The sequence below is a fragment of the Mustela erminea genome, chromosome 7 (assembly GCF_009829155.1).
Source record: "Mustela erminea isolate mMusErm1 chromosome 7, mMusErm1.Pri, whole genome shotgun sequence".
Taxonomy (NCBI): Eukaryota; Metazoa; Chordata; class Mammalia; order Carnivora; family Mustelidae; genus Mustela; species Mustela erminea.
In genome coordinates, this window is record NC_045620.1 from 86,934,795 (window position 1) to 86,951,644 (window position 16,850).

The following is a 16,850-nucleotide window of genomic DNA, read 5'->3' on the forward strand; positions in this document are numbered from 1 at the left end:
AATACTTCCATTTAAATACACAGAGAGCATTGCTGGACGTCTTGAGCAGATCTTCAGAGATGGAGAAGAAAGCAAAAGTGTTGGGTGGTACTCTTTTAAAAAGAGTCACACATCTACCACCATCTTTTTGTGGATATCTAGGCCACCTACAACCTGCAACAGATAGGAACAAATCAAGCTTAACCATGTCTGAAAACTTTTTACTAGTCTAACCACCTGAACCAAAATTAAAATTTAAAAAATACACTACACTTTATTGTCAGAAATTGGCTTTTTTGATTGTTTTTGTTTTTAAACCTGTACTACCTACCTCTAGTTAGAATTTGCATGGCTTCTTCCAGGATAATGGGCATTTTCTTGTGTTCTAGGACAACGGCTGGCAAACTTAAAAGGGCCAGAGAGTATTTGAGGCTTTGTAGGCCACATGTAATTTCTCTTGGCATTTCCTTCTCCCGCTTTTTTTGTTTTTTAAAAGATTTTATTTATTACAGAGAGAACTCGAGCAGGAGGAGGTGCAAAGGGAAGAGGAGCAGCAGACTCCCTGCCGAGCAAGGGCTCAATTCCAGGACCCAGAGATCATGACCTGAGCCAAAGGCAGATGCTGAACTGACTAAGCCTCACACAGGTGCCCCTTTCTCTCACTTTAACACTTTAAAAAATGTAAACTGTTCTAAGCTCAAAGACACACAATACAGGCAGGCCATGGGAAGGGTCTGACCCACTCTATTTGCTAACCCCCTGCTTTTATATAAAGTTTAATATCAAGTAATAACCAGAGGTCTGCATAAAAATTTGTCCACATAATCCAAATATGGGCTTAATTGTCAGTCTACTCTAGAAGGTAGTAAAAGGTACCCAATGAGTAAACTTTTCTGCACATTATTTTCCCATGGGCTTGAAGATGTGTTGAGTTGTTACAGACATCTCAGTGAATAATGACATGGTAATCTACAAGTGTAATTACCTATATTTGGAGGATAGTCTATTGTCTACCTAAACAAAGTAGATAAGTCATAAATGTTCACAGCTTGATGAATTTTCCCAGAGTAATCACCCAAGTAACTAGCACCCAGACCATCTCCGGGACTCCTGTGTGGCCTGCCTTCCAGCCATCTCTCTCCTCCTACGCTACCACACACACACAGGGAGCCACTACTGTGACTCTAACAACCTGGATTAGTTTGAGATCTTTTTCATGCCTGACTTGCTTCACCGAACACGTTTTTGCTAATCCATGTTGTTGGGTATAACTGCATCTGTATTATTTTTAAACTAAGTTAAGCTTAAACTTACTTTAAAAGTTTATTTGAAAAATAAAGCTTGAACAGCCAATTGGTGCTACAACTTATGCTATGAAAACATCGGGGTGCTACGCTGCCCTCATTCTCTTTTACATACAGATGACCATTTAGACTTTTCAACTAATATTCAGTGTTTCCCTATAGGTCTCTAAATAACATTCCAACATTGCCTTCTCTTCTGTTTAAAGCTGTAGGCATTATCCACTAATTTCCCACCACACAAGAGGAAGATTGAGCTCTCACATACACACATCCCTCCCATCTATCTCCTACCACAAATATTTCCCACACTACCCTTCCAATAGTTCCAGCTTCATTTTGATTAGGCAAATTCAGCATTTTAATTATAACTATATAAAATACTATTTACAGCAAAACAGAACTGCATACTGCACGTCTGGTCTGCTACAGTTAATAATTATCTTCTTTGCTGGGTATTTTATGTATTTCACTAATTCAGTCTCAAACTTTTGTTCTAAATATATTCAAATAGATGATGTAATTCTATCAATTTTATTATCTTGAAATTATTCCCAGAGCTTTCCCACCTGCTGCAATCCAGGCCTGTCATCTCTGGACCTTGCTTCACCATGCCGGAAATTTCCTTCTCTCATGTTAGACCTCTGCTTCCTAGACCCCTCATTATCATTTTTGATTTACAACCTTATTATAGTGGAAGCATATCTTCTAGTAGTTTCCCAAAAAGGGAAGCCTTGCAGTACTAGAAAATGTCTTCATTCTTCCATCCAGTTGAGTTTGCAGAGAATTCTAGTTCGGAAATAATTGTCCCTTGGAATTGCAAAGGCAGTGCTCCACTGTGTTCTAGTTCCTACTATGCTGCTGAGAAGTCTGATGTCCTGATGATTTTTGAGTCTTTGTATAAAGCCCCTCCCCACCACCCTTCTATCCCTGGTCTTTGGAAGTTGGATCGCCATCTCTGTTTTCCCTTTTGAAATTCCATGACAGGGGCGCCTGGGTGGCTCAGTGGGTTGGGCCGCTGCCTTCGGCTCAGGTCATGATCTTAGGGTCCTGGGATCGAGTCCCGCATCGGGCTCTCTGCTCAGCGGGGAGCCTGCTTCCCTCTCTCTCTCTGCCTGCCTCTCCATCTACTTGTGATTTCTGTCAAATAAATAAATAAAATCTTAAAAAAAATAAATAAAATAAAATAAAACTCCATGACACTGTGCTAGCCCCAGAGTATTTTTAACTTTTTAACTTTTTAAGATTTTATTTATTTATTTGACAGAGATAAGTAGGCAGAGAGGCAGGCAGAGAGAGGAGGAAGCAGGCTCCCTGCTGAGCAGAGAGCCCAATGTGGGGCTCCATCCCAGGACTCTGGGATCATGACCTGAGCCGAAGGCAGAGGCTTTAACCCACTGAGCCACCCGGGTGCCCTGACCCAGAGTATTTTTATATACTATGCTAGATACTCAGTAACCCTTTCAGTCAGGAAACAATATTCTGGTTCATTACTTTTGATTCATTTATAGTGACTTCTTTCCCTTCATTTTCTCTCTGGAAATTCTAGCATTCATTGACTTCCTGCAATGGATCTCCAAATTTAAATTTCTAAGAACTCTCATATATTATCTAAGTTTTAAGGATTCAGTATATTATATGCTTGAGAATGACAGATTTTTGTTTCAGAGATATCAAAATGGAAATGTGCTTATCTTTACTTCCTCTCCCTTCCCACTACACTCCAACCCTTACCCCCCAATCTATGCCTCCCGCTTCCCAGCCTACAGACTTCACCCTCTCCAATCTCCCACTACAGGGCAGGAGAGTCTGAAGAGCAGGAAAGGAGATCTAGTGAGCTAAATAAATGCCTCTTAGACTAAGCCATTCTGTTTTTAGCTTCACCTTCATCCCCACTTTCACTTACCCTGAGCCACCAGTTTTTGAGCCTTTCAGGGATTCTACATTATAAATCAAGCTGCTTCTCAGCTTTCCGGGCTGATAGCTTAGAATTCTTTTTTTTCTCCTGTTAAGTCAGCATACCTTACTTACAAGCTGTTGAATCTAGTTGTTATCCTCCCTACTGTCTTATCTTGTGGGTTCATAAACCTTTAACTTTTTAGTTTCACTAGAGTTTGGAGAGCAAGCAAAAGTAAATACAGTTCACCCTTAAACAGCACAGGGCTTAGGGATACCAACCCCCCTATGCAGTCAAAAATCCATGTGTAACTTCTGACTCTCCCAAAGCTTAACTATTAATACCCTACCGTTAACTGAAAGCCTAGCTATTAACATAAAACATTTTGTATGGTATATGCATTACATACTATATTACAATGAAGTAAGCTAGAGAAACATTAAAATCTCAAGACAAAAAATATGTACTTTACACACACACACACACACACACAAAAACCCTGCACATAAGTGGGAAAGTACAGATTAAACCTTTGTTGTTCAAAAGTCAATTGTACGCATGTTCAGGTCAACCCCAACTTTAATCCTGTCGCTAATCATTTCTATTTTATCTGTTTATGTTAACTATTATGAAAATTTTAAAGAAGCAAACAAGCATAAGTGATCTCTTAAAGTAATGTCCCATCTCTTTCATTGCTGTAGCTTGAGAAACCAGAATATAAAAGGATTCAATGAAGCCAAAGTTATGGGCTTGATCAATGTTCAGTAAAGTTGGTTTAAACACAAAAATTTTTCTAAACTCCTGAACTATGCTCCTCAAAAATACAAAAGGAATTTATCATAAACACCGGAAATGAAATCAAAGCGTAGCTTATGTCTTTAGCATCATTTCTATACCTAAAGATATATTTTAATTTCCTTCCACTGACTACTGATTTATATATAATTTTAATTTACATGTTATATTTACTAAATATAAATGGAGTCTTCGTCTCTATACATCTCTTCCACATCACTGGGCAAGAGTTTTCCATTTTTATTTGTTCCCTCAAGGATTAGGATTTCTTCTTTCCTTCTTTTATTTATTTTTTAAATATTTTATTTATTTGACAGAAATCACAAGTAGGCAGAGAGAGAGAAGAGAAGCAGGCTCCCTGCGGAGCAGAGAGCCCAATGCAGGGCTGGATCCCAGGACCCTGAGATCCTGACCTGAGCCGAAGGCAGAGGCCTCAACCCACTGAGCCACCCAGGCGCCCTTTTCCTTCTTTTAAAAGCTGGGTACTATCTGTGCTGCCACTGCCAGACTGGTCTCATGTCACACTCACTCTGACACAAGTCATTCTGTGATCTTTGGCAATGAAGAGACAAGACAGATGACAAACCCTTGTACCAATACCACCAGGCAACAGTTCGAAGTCCCAAATCTCACACTTAACTCTCTTCCTTTTTTTCTTCTAATTATTTTTTACTTAAATTCAATTAACTAACATACATTATTCGTTTCACAGGTACATGTCTGTGATTCATCAGTCTTATGTAACACCCGGTGCTCATTACATCACGTGCCCTCCTTAATGTCCATCACCCAGTTAACCTCATCCCCCCACCTTCTCCCCTCCGGTAGTTTCCTATGATTAAGAGTCTCTTAAGGGTTTGTCTCCTTCTCTGATTTGTCTTATCTTTCCCTCCCTTCCCCATGCTCTCTGTTTTGTTTCTTAAATTCCACATATGCGTGAGATCATAAAATTGCCTTTCTCTGACTTTCACTTAGGGTAATACCCTCTAGTTCAATCCACGTCATTGCAAATGGCAAGATTTCAATTATTCTGATGACTGAGTAGTATGGTATTCTATGTGTACTACACATCTTTATCTGTTCATCTGTCAATGGACATCTGGGCTCTTTCCACAGTTAAGCTATTGTGGACATTGCTGCTATAAACACTGGGGTACAGGGGACCCTTTGGATCACTACATTTTTATCTCTGGGGTAAATACCTATTAGTGCAATTGCTGGATCATAGAGTAACTCTATTTTCAGCTTTTTGAGGAACCTCCATACTGTTCTCTAGAGTGGTTGCACCAGCTTGCATTCCCACCAACAGCGTAAGAGGGTTCTCCTTTCTCAGCATCCACACCAACATCTGTTGATTTCTAACTTAATAATTTTAGTCATTCTGACCGGTGTGAGGTGGTATCTCGTTGTGGTTTTGATTTGTAGTTCCTGATGCCAAGTGGCACTGAACATTTTTCATGTGTCTGTTGGCCATTTGGATGTCTTCTTTGCAGAAATGTCTGTTCATGTCTTCTGCTCATTTCTTGGTTGGATTATTTATTCTTCAGGTGTTGAGTTTGATAAGTTCTTTATCGATTTTAGATACTAGCCCTTTATCTGATTCAGACATTGGCAAATATCTTCTCCCAGTCTTTGGCTGTCTTTTGGTTTTGTTGACTATTTCCTTTGCTGTGCGGAAGCTTTTTATCTTAATGAAATCCCAACGGTCCCTTGCCTTTGTAGATATGTCTAGCAAGATGATGCCGGGGCGGCAAAGAGATTGCTGCATGTGTTCCCCTCAAGGATTTTGATGGATCCCTGTCTCACATTGAGGTCTTTCATCCATTTTCTATCTATTTTTGTGTATGGTGTAAGGAAGTGGTCCAGTTTCATTTTTCTGCATGTGGCTATCCAATTTTCCCAACACCATTTGTTGAACAGACTTTTTTCCATTGGACATTCTTTCCTGCTTTGTCAAAGATTATTTGACCATATAGTTGAGGGATCATTTCTGGAGTCTCTCTCCTGTTCCACTGATCTATGTGTCTGTTTCTGTGCCAGTACCCTACTGTCTTGATTACAGCTTTATAACAGAGTCTGAAGTCCAGAATTGTGATGCCATCATCTTGGCTTTTCTTTTTCAACATTCCCCTGGCTATTCAGGGTCTTTTCTAGTTCCACACAAACTTTAGGATTATTTGTTCCATCTCCGTGAAAAAAGTTGGTGATATTTTGATAAGGAGTGCACTGAATGTATAGACTGCTCTAGGGAGCAAAGACATTTTAGCAATATTTATCCTTCCAAACCATGAGCATGGAATGTTTTTCCATTTCTTTGTGTCTTCCTCAATTTCTTTCATGAGTGTTCTGTAGTTTGCTTATTTGGTTAGATTTATTCCTAGGTACCTTATGGGTTTTGGTGCAATTGTAAATGGAATCAACTCCTGAATTTCTCTTTCTTCTGTCTCATTGTTAGTGTATAGAAAGCCAACTGATTTCTATGCACTGATTTGATATCCTGCCACTTTGCTTAACTCCTGTATGAGTTCTAGCAATTTGGGGGTAGAGTCTTTTGGGTTTTCTGCAATAGTATCGTGTCATCTGTGAAAGTGAGTTTGATGACTTCTTTACCAATTCAGATGCCTTTTATTTCTTTTTGTTGTCTATGCTAGGCTAGAACTTCTAGTACTGTGTTGTGGTTAGAGTACACATCCCTGTCGTGTTCTTGACTTTAGAGAAAAAGCTCTGTTTTTCCCATTCGCTGTGGGCTTCTCATAGATGGCTTTTATGATACTGAGGTATGTATCCTCTGTCCCTACATTGTGAAGAGTTTTAATCAAGAAAGGATGCTGTACTTTGTCATGCTTTTTCTGCATCTATTGAGAGGATCCATATGATTATTGTCCTTTCTTTTATTAACGTAGTATATCATGTTGATTGATCAACCCTTGCAGCCCAGGAATAAATCCCACTTGGTCATGGTGAATAGTCTTTTTAATGTACTGTTGGATCCTATTGGCTAGTATCTTGGTGAGAATTTTTGCATCCATGTTCATCAGGAATATTAGTCTTTTATTCTCCTTTTTAATGGGACCCCTGTCTGTTTTGGGGATCAAGGTAATGCTGGCATCATAAAGTTTGGAAGTTTTCCTTCCATTTCTGTTTTTTGAAAACTGCTTCAGAGAAATAGGTATTAATTCTTTAAATGTTTGGTAGAATTCCCCTGGGAAGCTCTGGCCCTGGACCCTTGTTTGTTGGGAGACATTTGATGATTGCTTCAATTTCCTTGGTGGTTATGGATCTGTTCAGGTTTTCTATTTCCTCCTCTTTCAGTTTTGGTAGTTTGTACATCTCTAGAAATGCATCCATTTCTTCCAGATTGTCCAGTTTGCTGGCATATAGTTGCTCATAATATGATCTTACAATTGTATTTCTTTGGTGTTGGTTGTGATCGCTCCACTTTCATTCATGATTTTATTTGGGTCTTTTTTCTTTCTGATAAGTCTGGCCCGGGGTTTATCAGTCTTACTAATTGTCTCAAAAGACCAGCTCCTAGTTACACTGACCTGTTCTACTGTTCTTTTGGTTTCTGTTTCACTGATTTCTGCTCTGATCTTTATTAAGTCTCTTCTCCTGCTGGATTTAGGCTTTCTTTGCTATCCTTTCTCCAGCTGCTTTAGGTGTATGGTTAGGTTGTATATTTGAGACCTTTCTTGTTTCTTGAAGAAGGTTTTTATTGCTGTATACTTCATTCTTAGAACTGCCTTTGCTGCATCCCAAAGGTTCTGAACAGTTGTGTTTTGTTTTCATTTGTTTCCATGAATTTTTAAAATTCTTTAATTTCCTGGTTGATCCATTCCATCTTTAGTAGGATACTCTTTAGCCTCCATGTATCTGAGTTTCTTCCAAATGTTCTTGTGATTAAGTTCAAGTTTCAAACCACTGCGATCTGAAAACATGCAGGGAATGATCCCAGTCTTTTGGTACAGGTTGAGACCTTATATGTGATCCAGTATGTGATCTATTTTGGAGAATGTTCCATATGCAGCACTCAAGAAGAATGTGTATTTCTGTTGCTTTAGGATGGAATGTTCTGAATATTATCTGTGAAGTCCATCTGGTCCAGTGTGTTATTCAAAGCCCTTGTTTCCTTGTTGATTTTCCGCTTTGACAATCTGTTCATTGCAGTGAATAGGGTGTTAACATCCCCTACTATTATTGTATTATTATCAATGTGTTTAATTTTGTTATTAATTGTTTTATGTAATTGGCTGCTCCCATGTTAGGGCCATAAATATTTACAATTGTTAGATCTTACTGTTGGATAGACCCTTTAATTATAATACGTGTCATTCCTCATCTCTTACTACAGTCTTTGGCTTAAAATCTAGTTTATCTGATATAAGGATTGCCACCCCAGCTTTCTTTGGATGTCTATTAGCATGGTAAATTGTTTCCCACCCCCTCACTTTAAATGTGGAGGTGTCTTTGGGTCTAAAATGAGTCCCTTGCAGACAGAGTATCAGTGGGTCTTGCTTTTTTATCCAATCTGATACCCTAATTATCTTTTGATTATGGCATTTACCCGTTTACATTCAGAGCAACTACTGAAAGATATGAATTTAGTGCCACTGTAATACCTATAAAGTCATTGTTTCTGTGGGTTGTCTCTGTTCCTTTCTGGTCTTTTTGTGTCTCTCTTTGCTTAAAGGATCCCCTTTAATATTTCTTGCAGACTGGTTTAGTGATCACAAATTCTTCTAGTTTCTGTTTGTCCTGGAAGCTTTATCTTTCTCCTTCTATTCTGAATGACATCCTAGCTGGATGAAGTATTCTTGGCTGCACATTTTTCTCATTTAGAACCCTGAACGTATCACGCCAGTCCTTTCTGGCCTGCCAGTTCTCTGTGGTTAGGTCGGCTGCCAATCTAATATAGGTGAGCTTATATTTTATATTTAAGATTATTATATTAGCTTATTATTCTTTAGCTTATATTTAGCTTGTATTTTCTAAATAAGATTAGCTTATATATAGTTATATATATAACCTACAGGGTTACAGACCTCTTGTTCTGGAGCTGCTGAATTTTCTCTCTGAGATTTGCAAGTTTCACTATTACATGTCTGGCTGATGATCAAGTTTTATTGATTTTGAGGAGGGTTCTCTGTGCCTCCCAGACTTGAATGCCTGTTTCTTTCCTGTGATTGGGTTAGTTTTTAGCTATAATTTGCTCCAATATACCTCTGCCCCTCCCACCCACATCTTTTCCTCCTTCTTCTGGGATCCGAAATATTCTAATATTTTTTCACTTTATGGTATCACTTATCTCTCAGTTTCTCTCCTCATGATCCAGTAGTTGATCTCCTTTTCTCAGCTTCTTTATTCTCCATCATTTTATCTTCTCTATCACTAATTCTCTCTTCTACCTCATTTATACCAACAGTTAGAGCCTCCATTTTTTATTGTATCACATTAATAGCCTCTTTTAATTTTGACTTACTAGATTTTAGTTCTCTTATTTCAGAAAGGCATTCTTTAGTGCCTTCTATGTTTTTTTTTTTTTTTTTCAAGCCCAGTTAGTATTTTTATAATCGTTATTCTGAGCTCTAGTTCTGGTGTCTATCTTCTTGATCAGATCCCTGGCAGTCAAGGATCTGCTTCCTGTTCTCTTTTTTGAGGTGAATTTTTCTGTGTTTTTTGAGGTGAGTTTTTCTGTCTTGTCATTCTTGCAGAAAGTGATCACTTTTCTATTTGTAGAATTGCAGCAATTCTTAGATCTCTGGCTGAGTTCACAGGTGTTCAGAATCATTTTTAACTATCTAGCTCAATTCCTGGGACCAGACAATACTAAGGTCTCCTACACCTCCACAATCTTGGACACCTCCCCCTCCTACTCAAGCTTAACTCTCTTCCAAAAAGACACCATCTGTTCTTTAGAGTACCACCCTACTTTTTCAAACAACATGCAGACAGCATCCCCTTGAGATGAAAGAAGATAAAGGAGAATATGAACTTCTTACTTAAATGCCAAAATCGCAACTTTAGTCCTTACATGACACACAGTTTGTTTTTCTTTGTATGATTTAAATAAAAAATGAAAAGAAAAGAAGGGAAATCTTCCTATAGAAGCCTCCAATAGTAACTGAAAAATTTCAAAACATTTTTGTTATCTCTGCCTTGCCTTCTGGAGTCTCTAGCTTATAGTTAAAACTCCTTAAAATATATCAAAAGGCTAGTATCTTTGCTTTAGGGGCAAAATAGTGAAAGAAGATGAATGGTTGTGTTGCTGTTTGGAAGCAGTGAGTGGTGGCAAAACCCTAGACATACTGAAGAAAGGCAATGAACTGGAAGGTAAACTGGGGCCCCAGTTTCTACCTCGCATTAGTTTTCTTACTCCCCATAACTGTGGGCCCTTCCCTACCACACAAAGAACCAGCCAGTAATAGCTTGGGAGCAGCGAGGGGTAGAATCACCATTTACACTGCCTCACTGATGAGTCTAAAATCCATGTAGACTCCATTTCTATCGTCCTCATGAAGCCAACCTTCCAGATGCCTAGCTGAAACTCATCAACACATACATACCTTCCACAAGGTTTTCAAACATATTTATTTTTAAAAAAACCTTAAGAATACACCTTGGTTATAATTTGAGGGACTACCAATAAGTTATTAGTACCATTCTTGTGGTGTATTATCAGATAATCACTGAGAATATGAATTCCTAATAATAATAATTGTTATTAACAATCACAAGGAACAAGGGCCATTAGGCAAAATCAAATATATCAATTTCTAGGGCAAAAAATGTATAAGGAATTCTCTAGTAAGTAATTTTGTTAAGTTTTTTAAAAACCCAACTATTGGAAGAACCAGCTCTTTTGTACTTACGGCACAGAATTCTTCAAAGGATATTCTTCCATCTCCATCCTTATCTGCATTTATTATGGTTTTGTCTACAATTTGCTGTAACTGTGTATCTTTCAGATTGTTCCCCACCATCATCTTCAGCACCTGGAAGAGTTCCCCATTGGAAATATAGCCATCTTTATCCATGTCATAGATACGGAAAGCAACTAAAAAAAAGAGAGTAAGGAAAATCAATGAAAATTATAAGGCAACCACAAGTAAATACTTTAATCAGGAAGAAAAAAAGTAAGCATTCAAATATCTAGAATTAGAACTATGATGTAGCTCCTTCCCACATTTGATCCTGCCTCTAGGAGCAGTTAGACACAGTTGGGTAAGAGTATGGACTTTGGTGGGGCGCCTGGGTGGTTCAGTAGGTTAAAGCCTTTGCCTTTGGCTCAGGTCATGATCCCAGGGTCGTGGGATCGAGCCCCGCACTGGGCTCTCTGCTCAGCAGGGAGCCTGCCCGCCGCCCCCTCTCTGCCTGCTTCTATGCCCACTTGTGATCTGTCAAATAAATAAAATCTTTAAAAAAAAAAAAAGAATATGGGCTTTGGAGTCAAGAGTGCTTGGCCAATTAGCGTACCTGAGGGTTAAGTTATTTAGCTTTGCTAACCTTCAGTTTCTACACATAAAATAGGGAATAATAACCATTCCACCGTACCAGGTTCTTTAGAGTACTTTATGATGAGAAATAATACATGTGAATTGCTGAGAACAGTGTCTGAAACATGGCAAAAGCTCAATAAATGATAGCAGTTGCTATTACTATTATTCTCATTTATACTGAGTTCATTTACAAAGGATGTGTGCATATGGCCTGTGCCTCTGAGAACTGTTATTGAGTAAAACGTCTCTCTAGTTAAGAGCTGAATACCTTAAAAAGGTATCAGATGTTTACTGTAATAGAGGCTGGCTACATAAAACCAAAATAATGGACTTCTGGCTAAACAGGCATATAAATGAAGCTTACCTAATTAAATTAGAACATTTTTTCAAACTTTGATCAAAAAGTCTTATTCAAGACACATAGTTTATGTAGCTGTTTTTAGAAAGAAATTGTTTTGTTTCTATCCAACTAAAAAGCAACAATGACACTGTTTTTAAAAAATACTAGTTGTAAATGTCCTAAAAGGGCTTTCTGCAGAATGTAAAATTGCTGTTATATATATTAAGCGTCTAGAATAAAAGAAATCTTTTCGAATATCTTAAAAGATTGTAATGTAGTATAGGGTAATAGTAGCATAAGAGGGAGAATGAACTCAGTGAAGAAAAATACTTACACCTCAACTTCTGTTCCTTATCTCCTTTGACACTGAACTGAGAGACTCCCTCAATGAATTCTGAGTAAGAATAGAAATGTTTACAAATCAATTTTTAATATAAAAATATATATACCCCACACACACAAATTCACATATCCACAAAAAGATGTTTCCTTGCAGAAAAAAAAAAAATTACTACTAAGCAGTGTTTTAAACTGGAAATGCCAAATCTGAAACTTCAACAAGGTTCTATGTATTTTTTTTTAAATCTGAACTTGGGAGTTCTCTAAAGGTCAAATCAATTTGAACAATATTAAGTAACACTGAGCTTATCACTAAGGGAAAAAACATTCTTTAAGCTATTTAACTCTTTTTTGGGGGATGTAACTATAAAAGGGGGGCTTTTAAAAAATATATCAAGCCCTGTGTTGAGTTCTCTGCTCAGTGGGGAGTCTATTTCTCTCTCTCCCTCTGTGCTCTCTTTTGCTCTCTCTCAAAGCAAATAAATAAAACCTTTAAAAAATAAAAACATAAAGGGCGCCTGGGTGGCTCAGTTGGTTAAGCAACTGCCTTCAGCTCAGGTCACTATCCCAGAGTCCCAGGATTAAGTCCCACATCGGGCTCCCAGCTCCACAGGGAGTCTGCTTCTCCCTCTGACCTTCTCACCTCTCATGATCTCTCTCACTATCTCTCAAATAAATAAAATCTTTTAAAAAATAAATATATAAAAAAATAAAAACATAAAAAGATCATGGGGCACCTGGCTAGCTTAGTATGTAGGCAGCACATCTGACTCAGGTGTAGGGATTACTTAAAAATCTTTAAAAAAGAAGAAAGTATTATAAAAAGATTATGTATTGTTTTGGGTTTTTAAAATTGTTTTATTTATGTAATCTCTACACCCAACATGGGGCTCAAACTCATGACACCAAGATCAAGAATCTTGTGTTCTTCTTACTGAGCAGCCAAGTACCCTGATTATACATTGTTTGCCAGAACAAAAATAATTTTGCATTTCTGGTTCCAAAATTCAGACCCATTTAAATAAAGTCTTGTGAAAATGACCATTTTTTCCTCACTGCCTGCTACACATTTAAGTCATAAAATCAGCTTTAGATCCCCCTTCACTTAAAATTCAGTTCCTGGAAGGAAAATAACAAAATCTGTTGATGACAAATCATGGAATCAAATATAAAATTTTGTACCATGGTAATATTAGCAAAAGTACTATCAATTTTACATAAAAATTTAGATTAAACAATCCTTTTTATAATGCTCACATCCTAATTACTACACCTCAATTTTATATTGGTTAGTATAAGTCTCATTCTTTAAAGGAAAAAAAAAAGGCTTCTAAAAATGCAGTTCTGGGGCACCTGGGTGTCTCAGCAGTTAAGCATCTGCATTTAGCTCAAGTCATGATCCGAAAGTCCTGGGATCAAGTCCCACGTCAGGCTCCCAACTCAGTGGGGAGCCTACTTTCTCCCTCTCCCACTTCCCCTGCTTGTGCTCTCTCACTCTTGTCAAATAAATAAATAAAATCTTTAAAAAATATAGATAAAAATGTAGTTCTAATATTCTGTTTCCCTAGAGTAAGACTAGTTTTCTAAAAAAGGAAATACTAAATTTCTTTTCTTTTTTTTTTTTTTAGTTTACCTTAAAGGACAATTTCATCACTTATGAAAGAGTAAAAGATCTTAGTAAAAGATCTTCATATTAAGGTTCATATACCACAGATTGAGAATTTAACAATTATATAATCACACATTTTTAAAAAACAAAATTTGTCAGACATTTGCATACACCAAACTGTAAAATAAGTCATAGATTACATAACTTGTTGAACTACTTTCTTACCTTTAAAGTCTACTTCTCCATTCCCATCTGTGTCAAATATATCTATTACTCGCTGTACTAAAGGATTCTGTTGTAACTCAGGCAGAGACATGAACTCTTCCACACTCAAAGAACCCGAATTGTCCAAATCAAGCTTCTTAAATCTCTTCCCTAGCCTTTTAATTTCATCGGCATCAACTAAAAGCAAACCAAAAGAAGCAGCAAGATTTATAAATGATTTTATCAAAATTACAGGGAAAAAAATACAGCAGTTAATCAATAGTAAGCTTAATTTCTAGTTTAATTAGAAGAGTCACATATACTCTTGGTTAATTCCTTGTAACAGATAAAGTCATAATATTTTTATTTGGTTACCTTTTTGTTTGCCTGCCCCTGCCATTACATACAACCGACTGTATACTGCAACAAAATATTATAGGATTGCAATGCTAAGCTGATTATGGAAGTCAGGTGATTCCTACTAGGCAGGCTTAATCAATCTCTGTTCTGTACACCAAAGCATCTTTTCACTTATTTTTTTAAAGTTTAATTTATTTCTAATAGTTATGGTTTGAACATGGTTCAAAATTCAAGACCTCCCTCTTACCCCACCTTGTAAATGTTGCCAGTGTCTTCAATACTCTTCCAGAGATAGTCTTAGCAAGTATGAGCAAATAGAACACAGGCATTTTACTTTTTTTAACCAAAAGAACCACAGCTAACAAAATTCACTTTTCAATGTTTTAAAGAAAAACAACTTAAGAAATGTTTGCCTTAGTTTGTAACTTCTCTAAAAATTCAGTAGCCGGTCTCTCAGCAGCATATACGGTCTTGTAAAAAAGATAATTTTCGTCTAAATTACATTACTATTTTCATTCCTTTAAGATATCAGGGTAACTCGGGGCGCCTAGGTGGCTCAGTGGGTTAAAGCCTCTGCCTTCGGCTCAGGTCATGATTCCAGGGTCCTGGGATCGAGCCCTGCATCGGGCTCTCTGCTCAGCGGGGAGCCTGCTTCCTCCTTTCTCTCTCTGCCTGCCTCTGCCTACTTGTGATCTGTCAAATAAATAAATAAAATCTTTAAAAAAAAAAAGGTATCAGGGTAACTCACACATAATTTTAATTGATAGCAGAAATACAGATATATTTAAAGCTATAACTTCCTAAAAGAAATTTTTCTAAAAAAATTAAGTCAAATAAATGTTCCACAACCCGAGTATACATTTATCACAGCCCACAATATTAGAGACTGAGACTGCAAACTGTTTTTGAAAATTCAAATATATGGCTTCCTCATTATAAAAACTTAAAGAATAGATTTTTTAAACATAAGAATACCTTAAAATGGAATAAAAACTATATCTGAATGACTGAAGCACAGACTGTACAACTACCACATGCTGCTGACAGGAAGTAGTTCATATGCAACTGGTAAAGGGAATCATGTCACTCAGTAGAGCACAGAAATTTCAGTGTTGCGGAGGGACTTTTCCTCGTATGTTATGGAGGAAGGGAAAGGAACTAAGTTTTCTCAAATTAAAGACCAAGTACTGATAAAATTTAAGGCTTTCCAACATTGTTATCTGGTGAAAAGTACCAGTAACAAATGAACAAGCTACAAAGACACTTCATCTTTCCACCTCTGCCTCTCCCCACCACAGAGCCTCAAAACACAATTAATGAAGGTGACTATACCCTGGCTTATTATTTAATTTTTACAAAATCAGTTTCTACCAAAGTAGATGTCCTCAAGGACCTTGAGGAAAATCCAAAATAGGAAGCATGAGTCCTACTTTAAGGCTAACAAATGAATTGCTGTGGTGCTTAATACCAATGCCAGAGGTTATTTAGTGCGGAAATTTTTAAGACCGTAACAGTTCTATGTACTCTGTTACAAAGCTGCATAATGAGTGGTCTATCTAATCCATACTTTCCCCGGGACATACGACGTTTGCAACATTTGAGGTTTGCAAGAATATATACGTTTTACTGTAAGATAAATGCCTTTCTTAATTTAATAATTCATCTAAACACTGCTTCCAACATCAAAATACACATTTCATAAACACATCAACTGCAGAGAGCCTTTTATCCCTCTATTAAAGAGTATTCCTTCTTTAATGAACAGATGATAAAAGCAAACCGTTCAAATAAACCTTATTTTCTAATTTTCTGTGATGAAACTAGATACCCTTACTCTTGGAGAAAAAAAACAACTTAATTTTTTTTAAGTCCCTCAAATGCTTTTCATTTATTTACTTACAGGTTTCCTGTGCCACCTCAGACGAAACACTTTTCATTGTTCTTCTGTACACTACATATAAAAGTTGCTCAATAAATGTTTTAAATGAGTATTCTAAGGGTTTCAGATTTAAAACATAATGATCAAAATGCCATCAGAATTTAGAGTAGAACTACTTACGTAGTCAGACACCAATTAGCAAACCTTTCAGAACATTTCTCCAAGTTCAGATTTTGCTGAAAGCACTTACTCTTCTCTCTCTACATACCAAGGATGAGTTAACTACTTTTTTCTAGTAACTTTTAGTTTTGCCTCAGTTTACAACCACAAACCAAAAAGGTGATGAGGAAATTGAACAGAGCGGATCACTAAAGTACATCACAAGAGGAAAAGGAAAGACACGTGTCCACCAACCGCATCTCAGACAGCAACAGCTCTGGAGTGTATCATCAGTTGGGAAGAACAAAGGCAGTAATGTACACCATATTACTTATGGACACTTAAGATTCCATTTACTAAGGCTGGCATATATAACAGTTGATCTAGTCACATTATGAAACTGAAACGGAGGTGGATTATTGTTTAAATGACCCAGAAAACCCCACTAATCCTGAAGAAAGCATTCCGGTCCTGACAAATGAATAAGAAATA

General features: G+C 37.2%; 1 protein-coding gene across 1 annotated transcript; it reads right to left on the minus strand.

The window, feature by feature from the left end:
• Positions 1–105: 105 nt before the first annotated feature.
• On the minus strand, positions 106–16,257 carry PPP3R1 (protein phosphatase 3 regulatory subunit B, alpha). Its single transcript, XM_032353694.1, has 5 exons — positions 16,221–16,257; positions 13,982–14,158; positions 12,143–12,202; positions 10,842–11,026; positions 106–153 (listed from the first exon to the last, which is right to left on the minus strand). The coding sequence occupies exons 1-5, from the start codon at positions 16,255–16,257 to the stop codon at positions 106–108; spliced, it is 507 nt and encodes a 168-aa protein (XP_032209585.1).
• Positions 16,258–16,850: the final 593 nt, after the last annotated feature.

Excerpts from the sequence above, each read along its gene's own strand:
- PPP3R1 (XM_032353694.1), bottom strand. The coding sequence starts at position 16,257 with ATGAAAAGTGTTTCGTCTGAGGTGGCACAGGAAACCT. Across the intron at positions 11,027-12,142 it reads TAAGGAACAGAAGTTGAGGT|TTGCTTTCCGTATCTATGAC; the intron begins GTAAGTATTTTT and ends TCTTTTTTTTAG. Across the intron at positions 154-10,841 it reads CCTTTGAAGAATTCTGTGCC|GTTGTAGGTGGCCTAGATAT; the intron begins GTAAGTACAAAA and ends TATCTGTTGCAG.